The sequence below is a fragment of the Lacerta agilis genome, chromosome 3 (genome assembly GCF_009819535.1).
Source record: "Lacerta agilis isolate rLacAgi1 chromosome 3, rLacAgi1.pri, whole genome shotgun sequence".
In the NCBI taxonomy this organism is placed as follows: domain Eukaryota; kingdom Metazoa; phylum Chordata; class Lepidosauria; order Squamata; family Lacertidae; genus Lacerta; species Lacerta agilis.
Genome location: NC_046314.1, coordinates 52071674 through 52094108, shown reverse-complemented (window position 1 = coordinate 52094108; position 22435 = coordinate 52071674). Strand labels below are relative to the sequence as shown.

The window sequence follows — 22435 nt, the reverse complement described above, 5'->3', positions numbered from 1 at the left end:
TCACATTAGCTTGATTTAGTTTGATTTTATGTTGTATGCCTCCCAGGGATCACTGTGTGAAGGGTGGGTTTATACATCAGGGGAAGTAAATAATAAAATGCAGGATTGTTCATACTGTCTGAATGAAGAATAGAGTTTTATGTTGTACATAATTTTTATGACTTGATGAAAAGAGGAAGTGTGAAATTATTTTTTCTTTGTTGGAGTTAATGGATTTTTTATGTTCAATTTTATTCTCTTTTGTTTTTCATATATGTAATCTTTTCTGGGGTCTACTAGTGAAGGGCAGTACACAAGTCTCATAAATGAATGGGTGGGTGTACAAGCAGAGCAATTTCAGAGAATTTCCAGGACCCTCTCCAAAAATGTTCAGCTTTCACTTAAAAATTAGAACAAATCTTCTAACTCGTATTGTTATGGGAAAGTGTCCAGGAAGTATTCCAAATCTTACTTACCATGTGTTGGAGGATGACTAATGTGACTCTGACCTAGGAGAGTTCCACAGCTCCAGGTGAATTAGATTTTATTGTTTCTTGATTTGTCTGACTATTGCTGATTTTAATTTTACAGGTATTTCGGAAGAAAGCAGTAGAACTAGGAGAGAAACTGCTTCCAGCCTTTAACACGCCGACAGGAATTCCTTGGGCATTGTTAAATATCAAAAGGTAAAAATAAGGAATAGCTTCTGTTTGCCCGTTATTTATTGGGATGGACAATCAGGCGACAGTTTTCTATATTATCTTACCTTTTAGTGAGATGACACATAATTGCTCTCTCATTTTCCTCATTTGTTGCAATTTGCAGACATTCTGCAAACTGAAACAACTTTTGTGGTCTCAGTTGAATAGACGTCCAATCTTCTCAACGTCTACTCTGAATATTTTTAAGGAGGTAGTGAAGCTGTCCAAGCCAATGTATTCTAGGTTTAAAGTTAATATGCCTGAATTTCACATTGAGACTTAATTATTTCAATTCCTTTCTTAATTTACTTCAACTGGCAAATGGTACATTAATATACTAATGTATATTTTTTATGCACTCTCATTCTCTTATGTTGGTCATCTTTTTATTCTATCATAGAACAGCAAATTGTACAAAAGACAAAAAGGTGACCTGCATGAGTGTCAGCTTTTGATGCAAGGACAGTGCAAATATTTACTCATTGCAATTTTTAAATCAATATATATTAATTGCACCCTCCTTCTCAAAGTGTGTGACATGGTGAAAATAAAATAGAAAATTCTTTCCAGTAGCACCTTAGAGACCAACTGAGTTTGTTCTTGGTATGAGCTTTCGTGTGCATGCACACTTCTTCAGATATGGTGAAAATAGACAGACTTGAGGGAACTCAAGGCTTGTTGAAGTACCAGATTTATTTATTTTTTTAAAAAAAAAAACCTTCAGAAGAGAACACAAACCACTCATTGAGGAGTGAGCATGCTCAGAGGGCACAGAATGGTGACTGAGGGGTGGAGGGAAGAATTCAAAACAGGAATTGGAATTGAATGGCTTATGCTGAAAAGGAAATCATTGGCAGGAATACTGAATGGGAACACACTACACATTGTGACTTGGTTAGGGATCACACTTATATTCAATCTGTTTTCAGGTTTCTTTGCTACTTGGAAGGGTTGTACAAACTATTGACAGTTGAAGTCAGTAGGGCTGTGTTACTGACCTGTATTCCCAATGCCAACAGCTATGTTGAATGAATTGCCTTTTAATCTAGTTGACTTCCCCATGGCTTTAGAGTGGTTCTGGTACTGAATCTCCCTATTATACAAGTTGCTGTTGTAGGGGGATTTAGATCTAACAGATTTCTCTTTCAGATAGTCTAATTTATTATCATCACGTGGCTCATAGAATAACAGGCTCATATTCATGGCTCTCTGATTTAGTGTTCACCTTGCTTTTACTTTAGGGAACTGCTTTAAGGCTGGCTCTCACTGTTACATATAATCTTACAGCTTTCTTATATTTCATTCCCCCCTGCTATGTGTGAAACTCCAGGAAAAATGATTAATCAAACCCTTAGCACATAAAGCAATGGGAAACTTGTATTGTTTGCCTTTATTAATCAGTGCTACATAAGTGTATTCTGAAAGATGATAAAAAGTATGTTTGAGATTTACAGAAGCTGGAATGTACTACCTAATGAGGAACTAAGCTATAAACTCTGTACGTAAAGAAGTATGTACATACTTAAAATGCACTGGGATCTGGATTTTTCAATAATTAAATTGCCTTCATGTACCTGCTTCTTGAATGGAATGACTATTGTGCTAATCTAGGAAAACACTGACTAATCATATTTAAAAGCAGCATTTTTTTGTCTGACAGTGTTGTATACAAACAGACACATTACACACAAAAGAGTAAGCCAAGGATGACTATAAAGATCTAAATCAGCCATCTGTACATCTGAGGTGGTTGGGTTCACGCTACAGTAAGAGACCAAACAGCTTACAGCTTTTTACTGGAGGGATGTCTTGAGAAAGATGGGAAAAGGCTATGCTTTACTCATCCCATCTTTCTCGAACACATGCACAATTCCTCAGGGGTGTAGCATGGGTTGCCGGTGCCCTGGGCAGGGCAAGTGTTGTGCCCCCGGTGGACTGGGCAGCAGTCAGTCCCTTCACCGGCCATCATCCAGTCAAGGGAATCTCTCCTTGCAAACTAGCCCCAACCTGAGAGCAGAGATAAGGCAGAGAAACGTGAAGCCAGGAGCTTCACTGTGTAACCTCGTCCTCCTGTCCTTGCAGTGAGCCGCTCTGGGCAACGCACATGGCTCCGGCAGTGCCTTTCCCATCCCTCCCTCTTGGCCATCCCAGAGGCCAAGTGTCCCTTTGCCAGCCACAAGGAAAAGGAGGTGTTGCCTCAGCCCTGAAGGCCCAGCCTATGCACAGTTTGCCTCCTCACAGCTCCGGCCTTGATGAGGGAGCCAGTGGTGGTGGTGCCTGGTTGCACCCACTCAGAAATTTGTATGCCCTTCCTTCCCCCCGCCCCTACACTACTGCATTTCTTCATTCATGCATGGAACAAAGATTGGATGTTCTCACTTACTGAGTGCAGTGGAACTTACTTCCAGTAAGTGTGCATTTAATTGCATATGTAGGGCAAGAAATAACACTTACAGTTTCTGTCGATTCCTGCAGATTTGCCTACAGCTGCAGGTGAAATACTCAAATAAAGCCATGTTGGATAAACTCCTTAACTATTCTTTTCAATTCAGTTCTTTTACCAAAGTAGCTAAATGTTTATGAAATGTATGTAAATACAGTTTGTTTGTTTGTTTGTTTGTTTGTTTGTTTGTTTTTAATGCATATTTCTGCTACTGGCTGAAATTACCCATGCCTGCCCCACATTTGATGTGCTTCATACACTTTGGCTCCAACTGATTATTTGAAACTCTTCAGCAGCACTATTCCTGTAATTTGTTACAAAAAAACCAAAATTTAAGCCTGCATACTTTGAAAGCATAAATACCTGAAGAATTTTAATGAATGCCCCTCTGGCAGGAAGAAAGTGCAGATCTTTGTTTCTGTCCCTCTGGTATTTTCATCTCTTTGACAGTTGAGTTTGCTATCTTTATTTCAACCTATGCATAAAAATAGCTATTAGTTTCTTGAACTTATCTCATGGTGATGAAAGTAAAATAAATCCCAGACATGGAGTGCTACACATTTTTCTTCAGGTTTCCAAGTAGGCAGTGAGCGGTGTTGATGTATCTCCATTTTGTTGAGAGAGAATAATAAATCACAAGCAGCTATGTAAATATAGTCCCATGCATATTTTACCTAGCTGTCCCACTGCATTCAGTGGTTCATAGTCTTAGGAAACATGTACAGGATTGCACAGACTAAATCTCTTGCTACCAGTTCCTCTACTGTAATTTATATTTATTTAGATAAGATTTTTAAAAACACTTATATACATTATTTAAGATGGTTTACAACAAATAGACAGATTCACATTAAAGCCCCAGTAAAGGCAAAATGCATTCAAGAACAGCTGAAAAGAAACAGGAAGCAGAGGTAAAACTGTCTCTTCAGATAGTCCATCATCAAAAGCCAGCTGAAAGAAAAGCATCTTCACAAACCCATGGAAAACAAGAGAATGAACAACCTAGGCTTCAACAGACAACATGTTGCACCATATGGGGGCTGCCCACTGAGAAGGCCTTGCTATCTTCACACTAAAATAAGTCTCCCTGAAGAATGGGGTTCTCTCCCATAGCTTAGCAACATACAGGCTGGTATAGGAAGAAGAAGAAGAAGAAGAGTTTGGATTTGATATCCCGCTTTTCACTACCCGAAGGAGTCTCAAAGCGGCTCACATTCTCCTTTCCCTTCCCCACGACAAACACTCTGTGAGGTGAGTGGGGCTGAGAGACTTCAGAGAAGTGTGACTAGCCCAAGGTCACCCAGCAGCTGCATGTGGAGGAGCGGGGACGCGAACCCGGTTCCCCAGATTACGAGTCTGCTGCTCTTAACCACTACACCACACTGGCTCTACACTACACCACACTGGCATTCCATCAGATATCTTAGACCAGAGCCATTTAGGCTTTTAAAAACCATCTCCAATATTTTGACTTGTACATGAAAATAAATATGTAACCAGTGCAGTTGTCACAGGATAGGTGTAGCCTGATCCAGGGGTGAGCTCCCACAAACATTCTTGCTGCTCCATTCTGTACTGGTTGAAGCTTCCTGCAGTCTGCAAAGGTACCCCCATGTAGAGTCCATTGCCATAGCCAGGTCTGATTTACTTTCATGCAAGGGTGTACATGATAATATAAGAATACTGAGAATATTTGTTTTGTTGCAAAATAGTGTCTTAGCCAGGAACATTTTTATATCAAGTTTTGCCCAAGGCCTCAAAAACTGAATTCCATTTTGTTCAGCTGACTCTTGAAAGAGGTTGCCTTATTGTTTTCATCAGAAATTTCAAAGTACTGTAAATCCTTGGTGCTTTCTATTGTGGAAGTTCTTATTGTTAACCACAATGTAAAATAAGTAACAGAAGATTCATGCAGAAAGCTTTTTAATGTAATATTTGGTTTCTATTTCACTGGAAGCTCAGTGTTTTGTTTAACAGCCCATGCTTTGTATCAGGTATAGCATGAAGTATACTATCCTAGTTTAAAGTTTTGAAAAGAGACTCCATTTTTATATAACTTTCTATTTTGAAAATAAACTACATGGATTTTTTGCCATTGTGGTTTCAGACACCTTTGAAGAAAAGAAATACAGGTTTTGCACCAGTTGTAGTCACGTCAGGAGTTCACTCATGTGGATAATTGATTCATGACCATAACTAGCGTGAGATGACAGACTAGTAAGTTCCATGCAAGAGCTGGAAGCGAATACCAAGGATGGATGCTGGTTCAGTTTTCATCACGTAAAGCTGGCCAAGTGTGACAAGGGGTCAACGTCCATTGGGCATAAGCACCTTTGAACTAATTCAGGCTTATTTCATAGGATTGAGGCTGTTAGACAAGTTCACTCAAGGAAGCATGTGACAGTAATGTATGGTACTCTGGAGGAAACAGAAGATCTGCTTTGGAAGGGCTAGTATCTCTAAGCCTTCTCCTTCGTGGTAATGTCTGTGTATAATGAGCTTATTGCTAAATTGGGCATCCTCTCAACTTGCAATAGTAGCAAAGCAGTGCAGTTAGGTTAAATGTGCTAATATTGAAAAGGAACTGAATAATACATTTTATTTTGGCTCCATCCTATAGTTACAAACAGCTAAACAGCACTCTTTGGAGGGTATTCAGGTCCACATAAAAATGATTTGGTAATGCAGCTCTTCTAGGTATTGTGAACTAGGCATACTCCAAAGCAAGTGCTGCTTTGACTGCTTAACAACATTAACAGGAAATAAAAGCAAAGTGCATGTGAACATTGAAGAGATGCAAATGTGATTAAATAACAGGCTGCATAGTAGGGGCTTTTTATTGCATTTAGTATTCAGGGCTTTTATTTTTCTTGTCAAGCTACTACATAGTGCATGACGTTGTAACTGTTTTATTTCTCAATTTCACATCATTTCCCCCCCTTTTTAGTGGCATTGGTCGCAACTGGCCCTGGGCTTCAGGAGGAAGTAGTATTTTGGCAGAATTTGGAACTCTTCATTTGGAATTTATGCATCTAAGCCACTTATCTGGAAATCCAGTGTTTGCTGAAAAGGTCAGTTAAGAGGTTTTGCCAGTAGTTGCATCACACTTTTGGAAGTGTGACAATTGCCAGTTGTCAGGAATATCTCCATTTTTGTTCTTTGGATCCTCTGAACTTATTTTCAGAGTACAAGTGATTTGGTTTCCAGCACTTTTTTCAAATGTTTTATGAATGTAGGATGATAGAAGTGTACACATTTTAAGTATTTTAGGTTGACCTTGTACTGCAAACAAGGGAGAGAAAGCATATGTGGATTTTCCCTGCATTGGGTTTTTTTTGTATCCAGCTTATTAGTAGTTTCACAGGTAGTAATCATCCCTAAATCATGTTGTGCTTGCCTGTTTGGCACAACACACTGTTTTAGGTGCAGATTCAAAGGAAATGTTTTCCAGCTAACTAGAGTGGGGGATTAAAAACATAGGGCTTATTGGGTATATTTCACCCCATCGGAGGAAGCCCTGTGTAGCTGCTTTTGCAGTAAGGCCTCCCCCTGTGTGCCCCTGCACCCATGAAATTGGCTCTGAAGTGGTTGGGTGATCCCCTAGAGTAGCACATGGAGGGATGGACACCCTTCCACCTGGCAAGCTGATGTACCGTAGTTGCTGTGGTGGTTCGCTCAACCTGCACTGGTCCCCCAGACGTTTAACGGTCCGTTGATACCTGCGCTCACCACTTTGTTAATTAACCGCTGTCAACAACCAGTCCGTCTGGTATTTACTTCACTTAGTTCAGTCAAGGAGAATATTGGAACAAAAACTGTTTTATTTGAAGTTTAGTACATAAGCATGTGGTTTCTGAATAAACAGTTCTTTCTTGGTTGTGTTCTTGTTAACAACAGTGCCCAACGATTTCTCTCACCCCTGTTCCTACTCTTTCCCTTGCCACCCTCCTTCCAACCTCTCAATACCCACAACAAGCCCCCTAGACAAGCACCAAGACCCTGACAAAAGACAAGCCCCAAAGACCCCCTGCCTTCCCCGGGAGGGGTTTATATAGCCCACATAACTCCGCCCCCTAAAGGTTCTTACTGGTTATTCCTTTTAACTCCTTCCATGCCAATCCTAAGTTTGTGTGATCGTCACAGTTGCTCAGATGAAACACTTGTAATAGCCCAACATGGAACACAACCCATAATTGCCCCCAATACATTCTGTATTACAAACATATGCTTCATTTGTATATAATGATAAGCAGTTAACAAATTAGCTTGTTTGTCCAGCCCAAGCTCTTAGTAGATCAGAGAAACAAACCACAAAGGGCAGCTTTATGTTTTGTCCAAAGCAACACTCTTGGTTTGCTTCTCTCTCCCCCCCCCCCCCGCCCTCTCTCTCTCCAAACCACGATCTGCAACTAAGAACAAACCTTGGCTTTGGGTTTAGAGAGAGAAACAAATGGCTGGTTTGGATATAATGCTAAGCCAACCAGTTTGTGGTTTGTTTCCTTGCTCAGCTCAAGGAGTAGCAAAACAGGTTTGCTAGGACAGCAAGCAGCTCGTGCACAGGTTATTTGCGTTTTTTAACTATAGTTACTGAATACCCAAGTTCAAATGCAGCCATAGGTTCTCAAACATATATTGAGGAGTTATGGAACCAGATTACTTTTCATCTAATGTTCAATACTAATCTAGCAAGAAGTCATTGATTAGCTGCACAAAATAGCTATGGACGATGTCCACCCCAGTATGGGCTGTGTGAGAGAGTGGGACAGGGGGAGAGTGCAAGCCAGTATAAAATGATGGCTTGAATCCTAACAACTCATCTGCAAATGGAAGGGTTGCTTCTGTTTATATAGGCAGCTGGGATACTGCAGAAGGTCCGGTTGGAGTATGGGCGGGGCAGCATTTTTATCAATCTCCTCTTCCCCTTTTATTGTTTCTGATGATTTTCAAGCAGATTTTCAAGGGGCTGCAGTGGGAAGGAAAGATTGGCAAAAAGCATTTCCTCTCTCCTTCCTTTTCACTGGGGAATGTGTCCCAAAAGCAAAACTCTGCTCATGAGACAATCCGCAGAAGTTTAGTTAGAATATAATCCAGTACTCTTGAAAGAGTTGCTTCCCTTAAGTTTGTGTAGTCATACATTTCTTTTCTTTTTGCAAAGAATAAATTCTTTATATAAAATACACCAAAAAGTGTGCATATGAAACACCATGATTTTGTTATTTACCCTAGGTTATGAACATTAGAAAAGTTTTAAAACGATTGGATAAGCCAGAAGGTCTTTATCCTAATTACCTAAATCCGAGCAGTGGCCAATGGGGTCAACGTAAGTATATCATTTTCACTAGCGATATGCACACATTTCAGTTATTTTGTTGAAAGACAAAACGTTTAAAAGACTGTTTAAAAAGGTATTTGAACTATGGCTTTTATTTGTCCCTTCATTACTTTTGTTTATAAAATGTACACTAAATATACTCTGAACCAAAATTATTATTATAGTTTTGTTTTCAGGAAATAGAAATGCATTTTCATAATTTATAAGTGGTTATAGCAAAGTTGTCCTGTTCATGCAAGCACAGTGAGTCTCCCCTCCCTCTTCCATCTCCTCTGGAGGGTTTTGGGAACACTCAGAAAAGAATGCAGGGGTGCAGTGCTCAATCGTGTCATTTCTCATGCTCCTGTGTTTGCTGATAAATAATGATAATATTGCATTCAGTAGGCTGTGGCCACAAGGTTTGGCTGGATGGCAAATACAGTGGTAGCTTGGTTCTCAAACTTAATCCGTTCCGGAAGTCTGTTCCAAAACCAAAGCATTCCAAAACCAAGGCACGCTTTCCCATAGAAAGTAATGCAGACTCTTAAATCTAACCCCTAATTTAACATGAATTTTACTGTCTAACGAGACCATTGATCCATAAAATGAAAGCAATAATCAGTGTACTGTACTATAAAATAAATACAGTATTGTAGATAGATTTTTTAAAAAAAAAAATCTTACCTGCACTGATGATAGTCCTTATTTGGATGGGGGGCTTTTATCCATTTCCGCAATCACACAATCAATCAGTAGCTGAACTGGGTTCCACACAGTCGCAACAAATTAACTGAAAAAGCCTCAAAAACAAAAACGCAAAATAAATAGCAAAAACAAAAGCGCCAAATTTAATCCATTCCGGAAGTCCATTTGACTTCTGAAATGTTCGAAAACCAAGACACAGCTTCTGATTGGTGCAGGTGCCCCGGAAACAATAGCCAACAGGCGCATCTGACGTTTGGCTTCCAAAAAACGTTCGAAAACCGGAACACTTACTTCCAGGTTTTCGGCGTTTGAGAACCAAGGCCTTTGAGAACCAAGGTACCACTGTAGAAATAAAAAGGTAAAACACCTCTAGGCTACAAAACACAAGCTAGATCCTTCTTGTATTTTGTGGTTGACAATAGATAATCAAAACGTAATAGTCTTAGCAATGAGAAGATAATAAAATAAAAAATAAAACAGGCAAACATTTAAAAACAAGCGAACGAGGGAACTGGGATTGTTTGACAAATGATAGAAAACAAACACAAGCTGAAGAAATGCAACCAAACCCGTCAAACGCTTTAAAAGAGACAGGACTTCCAAAAGTGTTTCTCATTTTAAGACTTCTCATACACACCAGGAGCCTTCTAGGTAGCCCCGCAGCATGCATAAAGCAAAGTCCAGCTCCTCCCTGCAAGCCTGTGATTAGCACATGTTTGGTAGGGAGAGATCATGCTAGCCTTCCTCCAGATCCCCTTCTCTCCACACTGGAATTCATATAGGGTGTTGTAATTAATACAGTAATTGAAATGTTGGCCTGGCTTTCTGTGAGACCATTTGGAGCTACAGATTGGCCTAAATCTGTACAAATATTTTTGGGACGAGCCATCTGTCCTGTAGTGATTTGTTGCTGCTTCTACCCAATCTGGGCAGGACACAAATCAACCTGATTCACTTTGGGCTTTGGCTGAATCTGGTGCACACACTACCTTTTACTAAATACCACCAAAATGTTGACACTGGGCCTTAGAGAATATTGAGACTGAAACAATAGCCACTGTGAGGCAAAATATTTTCTACTACAATTAGACCAGCAGTACCATAGTTCCGAATGTCAGAACTATTTTATTGCTATTGTTCCTGTACATTTATTTAGCCTTTGTTACTTCAGTTGCAAATTGAAAGTGATTTTCAGCGTCATGGGTCAATTAGATTTGTCTCTGGCAATAATGGATATAATAGCAGGACTTCTTATTGATGAGACTCTGCTTGTGCTATTTAGTCTGCAAATGTCAAGAGTTTCTGAGGTAATTCATTTAGGAAACCGCAAAGGTCATTTAAATGCTGCTATTCAGAGATCAGCCTTCCATCACAGAGAGTGCACTCATTCTTCTGAGAAAAGCTTATTTCTTCTTTGTATTGTGGACACTCATGTAATTAATGAGGTATTTCTTTACTTTAAAAAAAAGTGTTCTGTTTTGTTAGTTCTTCGTAATTCTATCTTGCCATCACAGAACATTTCTTTGGAAATGGATAGCAAAGGTAACATTCCAGAAGACTAAATACCAGGTCACAGACTAGTAGTTAAAGATGCATACTGTAAAGGTGAAACCTTTAATAGGAAAAAGTAGGTCATATTACTTGTTTGGTTTTAAGCCTTAAAGAATAAGCAAGCATGTCTGTCCTTTCAATTTTGAAAGCATAATTTGGAAAGGAAGAACTTCATGAAGTTAAATAGACTTCTTTTCAGGATATTTGGTATAGGTGTGAAAGGGAAAGCTGCCCCCCAATCCCTCCCAGAATAGACATAATCCTCAATTTTCCAGATTTCATTTAATATAAATAAATTTCTGGCCCATATGGGGCACATTGCTCCAGCAGTATTCTGCTCATTAGCTATGTGAAACATTCACTTTATTCTTCCTTTCACTGTTTTGCTAGCTATCATTACGGTCAATGTCCAGAATTTTTTTGCAAATATAAAAAATAATATCAAGCAAAACAAAATAGAAAGCCCTAACAATAAAATCACTAGTAACTGTATCATACTATAAAAGCACCAGACATGGAAAACAAAATTGTGTTTGCTACAATTAGTCCCTGGTGACTAATTTATATGCAGCAGCACAATATTTAGCCACCTTAGAGGAGGTGCATTCACTATGATCTGGAAAAAGTAAGAAAGCATAAAATGTATCTCATCATCCTAGAAATATCCATTTAAAAGGTTCAATAAAAAGTGTATCATTGCCTCCTTTTTAACCCAAAGGAGAATCAAGTTACAAATTCGAACAACGTGACTTAAAATCAAACCTAAAGAGTCAACTTAAAATTTGACTGGTTCACCTTTTTAAACCCAGATGACGGTATGCGTTGCATTTGAACCATGTGTTGGTCCCATCTATAGAATAGAATGAGTTCATCAAATCAGGTTGAATGGGAGGGCTTTTTAACTTTATGTTAGGGGGTAGAGTTCAGTTAAACAGGCCAAATGCTTGACATTCTTTCATGCTCACAGAGCACTATACTTTGAAGTAGTACAATACAGAGTGGTTGGATTTATATATAATCAGCTTATCAAAAAAGTGTTGTTTGTAGAGCACTTTTATTCTGAATAATGGCTTGCAGCCCAATCCTTTGCATATCTACTGGGAAGTCAGCCTCACTTTGTTCAATGGCAATTACACCTACATAAGTGTGTGCAGGGTTACAGATTAAAATAATTTCTTGGGTTTCGGGCTTTACTGTGCGAAGAGTTATTTTGCAGTTCATCTTTAAAATTAGGTGGGGAGTGTGCAGACACTTAAATTGAAGGTGAAATTAGTTTAGAGTGCTTTTCGGTTTGTTTCTTTTCAGATCATGTGTCAATTGGAGGGCTTGGAGATAGCTTTTATGAATATTTGCTGAAGGCATGGCTAATGTCAGACAAGACAGATGAAGAAGGCATGCAGATGTATTATGATGCTGTTCAGGTAAATGAAATATATAAATCTACTTAAGATTTTCTAATATGAAACACCTTCTAAAGAAAGGGGCTTTGCAGCATATGTTAAGTGTCTGGATTGTTTAAATGTTTTCAACAATAAATTTTGATTGAATATGTATTCCTTTAAACAATACTTTTAAGTATATTCATCTATTTTCCATGAATGACAGTGTTCCTAATTTATGAATAGACTGTGATTTCCTCCTACATCTGTCTTCACATTGTATTGATTATGTACCTGTGTCTAGTGGTCAGATTCCCTGTTTCCCCCCTAGTTGTAAGATTAGCTGAAGCCTATTTATCTGTGAAAAGAGGTACAGTACTAACAAAGCATATAATTTACTCCATGCTTGGCAGTGGAAAAATTCTGCAAATGTAATGGGTTTGACCCATAAGTAGACTCTGCTCACATGCCAAGGATTTCCCAAACTCCTCCCCTCAGAAGCAGCTCCCAGGATCGAGGGTCCTTTCGGAATGGTGTGTGATAAGGACATGAGGGAAGCAAGACTGCTCACACAAAACATCTCTTGAACCAGGCCTACATGGTTATTAAACATTTGTCAGTTCTGTTTCGAAACATCATGACAGCACATTTTTCAATAGATTTTATGTTGACAACATTAGTTGACGGAATGTGTGTAGTGGCCTTGCAGGATTCCCCACCCCCCACCCCATGGATAAAAGGAACAGCAATAACTAAATATTGAAAATCTGTTATTTCTTAATGAAGCCCTCTCTGGCTGTTGTAACTAAAATGTATCTTTGTTACTGTTCAAAGATGGTGGGTTTTTTAAAGCAAAAATAACAGGTGCGTGGTATGTGGGCAGTCATGTACTAAATGCAGCCCTTTCCCTCAGGTAAAGGGAAGCATAATAAGTTGGGCTTCCATCTTTTTAAGAAGTTTAATCAGATACGTCAAATAAGCCCATGCTGTACAGAGGCCACTGCATATGTGAAACACTAGTAACATACTGTGTGTGCCGAAATCTGCCCTTACCATGACAGCTGCTCATTCTTCATGAAATACTATACCAACATATGGAAGTCGCTTATGGGGAGGGGGACTGCTGCCAGGCAGACTAAGAAGCCCCTAAATCTTTTCACATTAGAGTTCCAGAATGCTAGAGTAGATACTATCTGGATCTGGCAAGTTTATTTCTTTGTTCCACCAAGTCGGGGCCTTCTCAATATTGGCCCCGACTTGGTGGAACAGTCTATCACAAGAGACCAGGGCCCTGCGGGATTTGGCATCTTTCCGCAGGGCCTGCAAGACGGAGCTGTTCCACCTGGCCTTTGGTTTGGTTTCTGTTTAATATTTATGCTTCATCTTTTATTGGTGGGTTATTTTGAAATTGAGACCTGCAGTTTTAATTGAATTTTTAAATTTGTATTTTAATCTGTTATTTTAAATTGATCGTTTTTATGGGGTTTTTTTGCTGTGATTTTAATTGATGTTAGCCGCCCTGAGCCCGGTTTTCTGGCTGGGAAGGGCGGGGTATAAATAAAAATTTTATTATTATTATTATTATTATTATTTATATTTTAAATATGTCATTAAGGCCTAGAATTTTGTCCTTTGTCACTATTTGCCTTGGTTCTTTACGTCGTTCCCTGAAAATGTCACTTCAGGCAGTAAAGACAGACACAACAAACTTATTCAGCTCCTTTGTACACTCCTTTTCCTTCCCTGCTTTCTGTTGATACAGCCACCTGCCTAGCTGGTTTCCTGCTTTTGATGTATTTAAAGACTATTAATGTTTTTAGCAATATGCTTCCTTTTTACAACCATTACCGTCTGCTAGCATTTTGGTACAAATTTGTTTTTCATATTGTTCTAATTTGGGCAACACTTCTAGTTTCTGAGGGAAGCCTTCCTGTCTCAAAAGAGCTTCCTTCATTCTTCTTGTTAACTATGACAACATCCTCTAGTACCCTTTCTGATGAGCAGTATGCATTCTATCTGAGTGTCTATTTCTAATACAGAAATATTTTTGCATTTTTCTAGTCTATCGAAACCCATCTGCTCCGAAAATCTAGCACTGGTTTGATGTACATTGCTGAGTGGAAGGGTGGGCTGCTTGAACACAAAATGGGCCACCTCACTTGCTTTGCTGGAGGGATGTTCGTTCTGGGTGCAGATGGAGCACCTGCTGATAAAACTGGACGTCACATTGAACTTGGTGCTGAAATTGCCCGCACATGTCATGAGTCTTATGATCGCACAAGTAAGCATTAAACTTTGTGGAGTAGCTCTTTTCCAGAGGGTTCCCCCCCCCAAACTTGCGCATTTCTATCTTGATGGTTAGTGCTGTGCATTTTGCTTTCCCCCTCCCCAACATAGTTAATACATTTTTTTTCTGCATTGAATTTGTGTTACTTGTCATCACAGAATCACAGACTTGTAGAGTTGGAAGGGTCCACAAGGGTCATCTATTATTTTTACCTGCCCTTCATCGCCAGATCCCAGAGCAGATTGACGTGCAGCATAAATTAATAATACAGAGTATTCTTTACTGAAGAAAAGAATAAAAGTTTTACTGAGTTAAAACTTGTTTGTAGATAAACAGCATAGTGAACAGAAAATTTAAACTAGCTTCAGAGCATACACAGAATACAGGCTTCACTTCTGAGTCATGCTCCATACATACATACATACATACACACACACACACACACACACACACTGACTGACTGACTGACTGAGACACTGAGTCTGCCTGCAAACAGATACAATACTTATACAGAGAATGAGTCACAGTGATTCAGCATGCTAAGTGTTTCTGCAGCTTTTCAGCATTTCACAACATTTCTAGACTCCTTTACTGCTTCCTTTACTGCTTCTGTTCTCAAATACCTTTGTCAGATGACACATATTACAGCAATTTAAAATTTAGTATTAAAAACAGTTAAATTACAGTCAGCAGAGTACAGTGGTACCTCAATTTAAGAACAGCCCTGTTTATGAACGATTCAGTTTACAAACTCCGCAAAACTAGAAGTAGTGTCCTGGTTTGCAAACTTTACCTCAGTCTAAGAACAGAATCCGAATGATGGAAGGGCACTGGCGCCGGGAGGCCTCATTAGGGAAAGTGTGCCTCAGTTTAAGAACGGTTTCAGTTTAAGAACAGACTTCCAGAATGGATTAAGTTTGTAAACCGAGGTACCACTGTGTGCTGTTTGGAGGGAAGTTTTCTGAGGGGGAATTTCCCCTTGATATTAAGACCCAGAGTGGTATATTCATGCATTCAAAGATAAACTGTAGAACTGCTTTTGACAACCTTCTTCTGTCTTTGGAGTAGTTAGACAACACCACTGAAGCTATGATTGGCAAAGGATGACACTACCTGTAATCTATTTTCTTATTAACTAAAGAGTGTTTCTCGCTCTCTCTTTTAACACTGGTAACAAGTTTTGTAGTGGGCTATCAGCCAGTGAGTGCCTGTGTTAGTTTGACACACATGTAAAAAGCTAGACTAGCTTTACCAACCTGGTGCCTTCAAGATGTTGTTGACCTCCAACTCCTCATCAGCCCCAGCCAGCATGGCCAGTGGTATGGGGTGATGGAAGACATAGTCTAAAACATCTGAAGGACGCTACATTGGAGAAGGCTGTGCTAGAAATCAGTTCCACTCAGTTTACTTGGAAGCTTCCCCGTTTCAACACACATGCATTATGTATCATTTTGCCTCTGCTAAAACATCATTCAGTAGATATTGTACAGTTGTCCAATATCCATGTGCATCAAGGGGAAAACTTCTAAAGGGTTTGTTTTTACAGGTATTTTAAAAAAGCTAAAAAGATGCAACGTGTTCCCAGCAGATTTAAATGTATTCCTATGTCTTGCACTTAACTGCCTTTACTAATGACTACTGTGTAGATTTCAGTAGCATTTTAATAGTTGCTTCTGCTTCCAGAGGAACAGGCACTTATCTTGTAAACTTTCAAGTTACACCAAACTGTCCAGTAAAGGGAAAAGTAGCAGACTTTTGTATCAACTTTGGCTGCAAAGTATGATCACTGCATGCTAGAGCTTAATTTTGAATTGCCTAGAACTTGAAACAAGCACAGATCAGTATTTATTAAAGTATTTATATGCTACATTCTCTGGCGGTATACTGCAATAAAATACAAAACATCATTAAAAACAGTACAAAACAATAATTAAAATGGCAGGCCAGACTAAAAGAACTCAAACCAATGCAAGACTTGTCAGTATAAAAAGATATAGAAGTGACACCTAAGAGGCAAAAGTGAGGGTGCTTGCCGACTCTTGGCTGAAGGAGTGTTCCCTAACCTGACTTCTAGTTGAGGCCAGTTGGGCCTATTTAGAAAAGGCTAAACTGTTGGCATATAAACCCTTTCAACCAGTCAGCATTATGTACTCAAAAAATAATAAGATTTTAAATATCCAAGCTAAAGTTTTTATCAAGGACATGTTTCCTTTTCCAATAAACCCTGGAGTGAGAGAAAATAATATTGCTAGAAAACTATTAGAGTAGTTCATACATAAGGCCTATTCATAGTCCAACATTATCTTTGACCCAACTTTCAGCCTGGAAATATTGTTGCCTACAATTTTTAAGAAGATTCATTCTTCTAGTTTTGTTTTACCCAGTTTGCCCTTTTTATTCTGCATTATTCCCTGGAAGGGACAGGGATATCAATAAATGTCATAGAAGAGGTGTGTTTTTATAAGTTTTATTGGGATGCTTTCAAAATATTTGTGCCCTCCACACTAAAATGCCATGTATTAGTGACGCAAGCATTGAATAGTGGAGTTCAGAAATGGCAAAAATATTTCTGTGGCATAGTACTAAGCTTATATGAATGGTTCATGTAAATTAATAAAGTTCTGCCATATGCTGAAGAGTTGAAAGTTCTTCATGTGCCAACTCATTTGGATATTGCACATTGTTTGTGTAGGCATGAAGCTGGGACCAGAAGCCTTCAGGTTTGATGGTGGAGTTGAGGCAATTGCTACTAGACAGAATGAAAAATACTACATCTTACGGCCTGAAGTTATCGAAACCTACATGTATATGTGGAGATTCACTCATGATCCAAAGTACCGGCAGTGGGGCTGGGAAGCTGTAGAGGTAATGTATTTGTTTGTTTCTTTAAAGGCTTAATTTTGAACAATGTCTTTTATTTTCACTCAAAATAAGCTTGCCTAGTAAAAATGAATGATTTTTCTGCATCATGTGAATTCAGATCTGTTTTTATAATTACCCAGTTTCTTAAATAATTCCTCATTAACATTGTCCTTATACATTGCTTCTAACTCTTTGATTTTAGTTCCTTGGTGCCCTCCTACCTTGTACATTAGCTGGAAATACTAATAAATAGTCAGCTTATGAGTCTTAAACATACGGGAGGAAAATATAAATCCCTGTGACCCACATGTGGTGGGTAAATAACAAAAGAATCTGCTGGGTGCTCAGATTCAAAACATGGAGCTTTGCACACTCTGTAGCAGAAGAGAGCCTCCAGTAGCAGAGTTTAAACACACAAAAGTCTAGCAGCAATATAGCAATAGGAATATAGGTTGTTAGACCCTTTTACAGTGTTCCTCTTTTTCTACCACTCTTGCAATGAACTGACTACACACTGGTAAGTACGTTTAAAATACTTTATTTACAAAACCTTCCAGAGGTTCCAAAGATTCATGCATTTATCCAAGCAGCAGCAAGGAGAACACTGGCGGAACACTCATGGGTAGAAAATACAGAAAGCATCAAACACATCCTCTAAGCTTGGAGCTTGCTTAGACACATCTTCTTGGCCAGTTACATGGCACAGAGAGAGGGAACAGGAAGAGAAGGCTTCACTTCCTCCCACATCAGAGAAGTATGACCTGAGTCTAGGAACAAACTTCTCTGCTCTTAACCCCTTCATGTACTAACTAGCACTCATGCATAGTTATGTTTGACTGCAGTTTCCCACAAAATATCCCAGACAGTTCTCCACAAATCTCCTATTTCCTTTTGTTTGAAAAATAACTATGCTTTTTTTAGTATCCTTCAGTACCTCACTCTATTTAAACATGAATATATTCATTGTCCAATTCCTTGGATTTAATAGCTGCCGGTCATGTCAAAAGTGATCCCAAAGCAATATATAATAATTACATAGCAAATACCACAGCCAAATATAAAGTTCAATGCAACTGTAATCATAAATATCAAAACATGAACATCACACAAATATTGAAATGGTAAAACCATAATAGTAACAGCAGCTGCAATCACTCACTGGTGCACTTCTCAGTAGGGCCCCATCAGCAGATACCAGGATAACTTCAGGTATTTAGATCCCAAGTTATACTGTGCCCAGTATCTTTGACTTCCATCAGAATGGTTGGTGAGCTGGGAAACACATCAGTACAATAGGAGCTTTGTTTAGCTGTTGCAGAGTAGAAAAACTACTTTATTCATCTCCTTCGAGTTCAGGAACTGTATCCCTTTGGAAAAAAAACTACTGTGTAGGGAATTTGATGACTCCATTTTGAAGTTGTGTGTTAAATGGATCAAAATCAATGAGACTATAAATAGTAATCATTAACTGGTCTTAATTGGCTTCAGCTGGGCAGTTGTTTTACATTTGTTGTGATGCTGATGTTTAATCGTGCTGTTTTATATTGTTTAAATTTTTAACTTTGTGCTATTAGGTGCCCTGAAGATGTTTTACATTAAAGGGCAGGGTGTAAGTTATAAAATATCAAACTCCTCTTTTCCTTTCTTTGAATTCAGGCATTGGAAAAATACTGCAGAGTAGATGGCGGCTATTCTGGTGTTAGGGATGTTTACAGCAACCGTCAAACCCATGATGATGTGCAGCAGAGTTTCTTCCTTTCAGAAACACTCAAGTAAGTAATTGAAACCTTTCAGTTTAAAAGTTGAAGAGCTAAGAGTCATTAATCTTTGTATGGGCTGGCATACAGGGCAACAGAACAAAAAGGGTATGGGGAGTCAGGACCAGGAAAAGCAAGTAGGTTATCGCTAGTGGTCTTTCAAACACAAGATGTTCTGTTTACTGAAGTCCCATAGTATTTTAACAGAAGTCACATAATAAGTTTGAACCCTGTTCTCCCAGGTCCTAGTCCAACACTAACCACTATGCCACATTTAAGATAGCGGTATATTGCACTTTTATTGATATAGGTGTTTTGAGAGATACAAATGATTCCAATGTGAGCCTTCCAGTTTTGTAGTTTGTTAAATATCCTTTTCTTTTTCCAAGGTATCTATATTTATTATTTTCTGAAGATGATCTTCTACCGTTTGAACATTGGGTCTTTAACACTGAGGCACACCCTCTACCAGTTCTGAAAAAAGAAGAGGAGGAAAAAAGAAAAAGCCAATAAAATAATGCTGAATTATGTTTGGGGCACACAATGTAGTAATTAAAATTCCATCTTTTTTTGTTTTGAACCAATTTTTTGCAGTCTGGTGTCTACCCGTACAATATTTAACAAGGAACCTAAAGTAATTAATTATAATTAAACGTACTTATCTTTTGACAGGAATTGTAACTTGTCATCTCTAGATTTTGTTAGGCTGCAGTGTGCATCTGGCCAAATAGAATACAGAGGTCAGCATGTTACTTGTTTTCCGTTTTGTTTTTGACTGCAAAATCCTTTCCTCCTCTGTGAGGAGATGTCTGCTTTAAGCTGTAATACTTTGCTGTGTTGCAAAAAGCCATAAAGAATTAAGTATGAAGAGCTTTTTCTTTTTTTAATATATGTTAATGTGGTTTGTCTATTACTAGAGACAAATCTGACTGTGACAGCCTCTTCTTATGCGGGTCTATCATTAATTGGTAATTTGAATACTTTAGAAGGTGTTCTGTTCATAAAAATAATTTCATCTCATCTGTGCACTATTATGTTAAACTGTGGCTTTTCTTGATAGGCAAAGTCCAGATGTTGAAACCCTTATCTAATAATTTTAGAACATAACTGCAAATCAACTTAAACACAAGTAAATTTGGGGCCCTTTTTTTTTCCTTTTCCTGTATTTGGTTTCACAAGCAGCCACCATACCAAGAGCATAGTAGCTGCCATCTGAACTTACCCTTATCTACAACAATTTGAGACTGCGATTCTCGAAACCTCCTGTCAGTGCAAAGTTTCAGCATGATTTGCATTTGAAGGCACAACCTGGTTTCTCCTGAAACTTGTAATTTCTTATGAGAAACGGGTTGATCTGTGAAATCCTTTGTGTTAAGCCTTATTCCACTTAAAGACTAGGATTGGCTAGTGTGCAAGTATGTTGATTGCCATTTCAGACATTCCACTGCGTGCTGTAGAAGTAGGAAGAGAAGATGCTATGCTTTAGAAATCCACATTTCAGCTTTCATTCACGTTTGAGAGATGGAAACAAACCACTACTGCTTTAAATGCTTTGCTTTAAAAAAGATTCCACTCTGTACTCATATTTATCAGTGTTAATCGAAGTGACAGAAATGGAATGTTGGTTGAGACAGCCCAATTTTTTCCAATAACTTTGGTTAGTGGTCTAACCAGAGAATGAAACAGCACCGATTTTTTCAGTTTACCAGTTGGGATGCCTTTCTGAGCAGAATAGCTTTTAATTAGTGATTAATATATTAAAGCTACTTGACCACATAGGTGCTTGTGATTTAACAGGCCAACACTGTTATTCTAATCTATTGCAAACCTTTTTATGCTGAGAAATACGAGAACCACAGATTTGATCCAACACAGGTAACTCCTTGGTAGCTGAAGGACTTTTTGGAATGGTGCATAAAATGAGTGATCCGCAGATATAAAAACAAAAACCTGGTGATAATCTGCATCAGTTTCTGTGCTGATGAACAGCTTTACACAATTCTAACTTTCAATATAATAGATTTACCCAGGGCTATGCCACGGGTCATGACATTGTTCTGCTGCACAAGGCCATAGGAATGAAATCTCTTATATTTTGATCTGGTAGAATAGTGAGAGAACACAAGCAATAATTCCCCCCAAATTTATGTCTGATTCCTCTTTCTGTGCCTCTCCATGCTACATTCATTCCATACCCACTCATCCCATTAAAAAAAAAAATCTAAGATCAGGCATGGCAGTTGAAGAATCAAAGGAAACCATGTGAGTTGCTGGCACACATGTATCTGTGGTTATTACAAATGAGTTGGCTAGCAAATTTACTTATACTAAAACTTGATTATTATTCAAGACTGATGTTCAAGTAATTGGATATGGTGTTGGTGTATGGATTTTTAAGCCATCACAAGAACCACTATAATAAAGTATAATAATGAAAATACAAGCATTTTATTTCTTTTTTTAACTAGAATTGGTGTCACATTTCTGATTCTGGACTTCTGCTAACGTCTTTATAGTCCAGAAAATCAGTTAGACAAATTAAAAGAAGCCTTTCATATGCTGTGCTCTTGTGCTATGTGTCTGTGTGCTTAATTCTTTACACATTTATGTGAAACATTAATTCAGATGTTATTCATGTTAAACATTTTTATTTGAAAATAGTTTGAAAGCCTGATGTATAGAAAATCAATACTGTGGTAAATCTAAACATTCCTTTACTATCTGTTATGAGAAACTTCATATTTTATCCTCCCTCCCCCCTCTCCCTTTGAAGGAATGAAGGGGAAAGGAGCTTCTGGTTTATTTCTAGCTCACAGGCTATAATGCATTTTTCAAACTGCAAAGAACATCCTATTGTATCACCCAAAGCACTATTCTGTGCATATTCAAAGTCTGAACACAGAATGGAATTAAATTCTCTGGTTTTTTGAGCAAATAGTGGTGGCTTCTGCCGTATAAAGAAAATATATGCAACACACAAGCGAGAGGACAGGGTCAAAATATACTCAGCCATACAGGTATTTTCATCTGGTAACTTGGAATGATGTAAACCTGCTGGTATTGATTGGCAGACCTCTGTTTTTAAGGTTAATTGGCTCTTCAAAACCTAAAATGGGAAAGCAAATGCAAGACAACAATTAAATGTAGGGCTACAGAGTCACCACAATTTTAGAAGGTTGCTACCAGTAACTTATAAGTTTTTTATTTTTAATGATATTTTTAAATGATTTCCTAAGCTTAAGTTACAGCTTCAACAGAAGAACCCCTCTTACTTTCTGTGGAAGCTAGTGTTGATGGGGGGAATACATCTTCTGAGCAAATTTCTCCCACAGAGGCATAGTAGTAGAATGTGAATTATCCCATTTGAGATCCTATATGAGGAATAAACCTTAGAACCAAAAGCAGAGGGCATCTTCTAAGACTGAGCCAATAAAAATGGCAGTGATGTTGGATTACCTAG

General features: G+C 38.4%; 1 protein-coding gene across 1 annotated transcript in view; it reads left to right on the top strand.

Annotated features, from left to right (window-relative positions):
• Window positions 1-21413, top strand: part of MAN1A1 (mannosidase alpha class 1A member 1) — a 51141-nt gene extending 29728 nt beyond the window's left edge. The window contains exons 5-12 of the mRNA XM_033143703.1: window positions 571-665; window positions 6071-6194; window positions 8350-8443; window positions 11996-12111; window positions 14131-14350; window positions 17049-17221; window positions 18875-18990; window positions 19365-21413. Coding sequence (XP_032999594.1) covers window positions 571-665; window positions 6071-6194; window positions 8350-8443; window positions 11996-12111; window positions 14131-14350; window positions 17049-17221; window positions 18875-18990; window positions 19365-19488 — 1062 coding nt within the window. The 3' untranslated portion in view covers window positions 19489-21413. The remainder of the gene's footprint in view (window positions 1-570; window positions 666-6070; window positions 6195-8349; window positions 8444-11995; window positions 12112-14130; window positions 14351-17048; window positions 17222-18874; window positions 18991-19364) is intronic.
• The last annotated feature ends 1022 nt before the right edge of the window (window positions 21414-22435 follow it).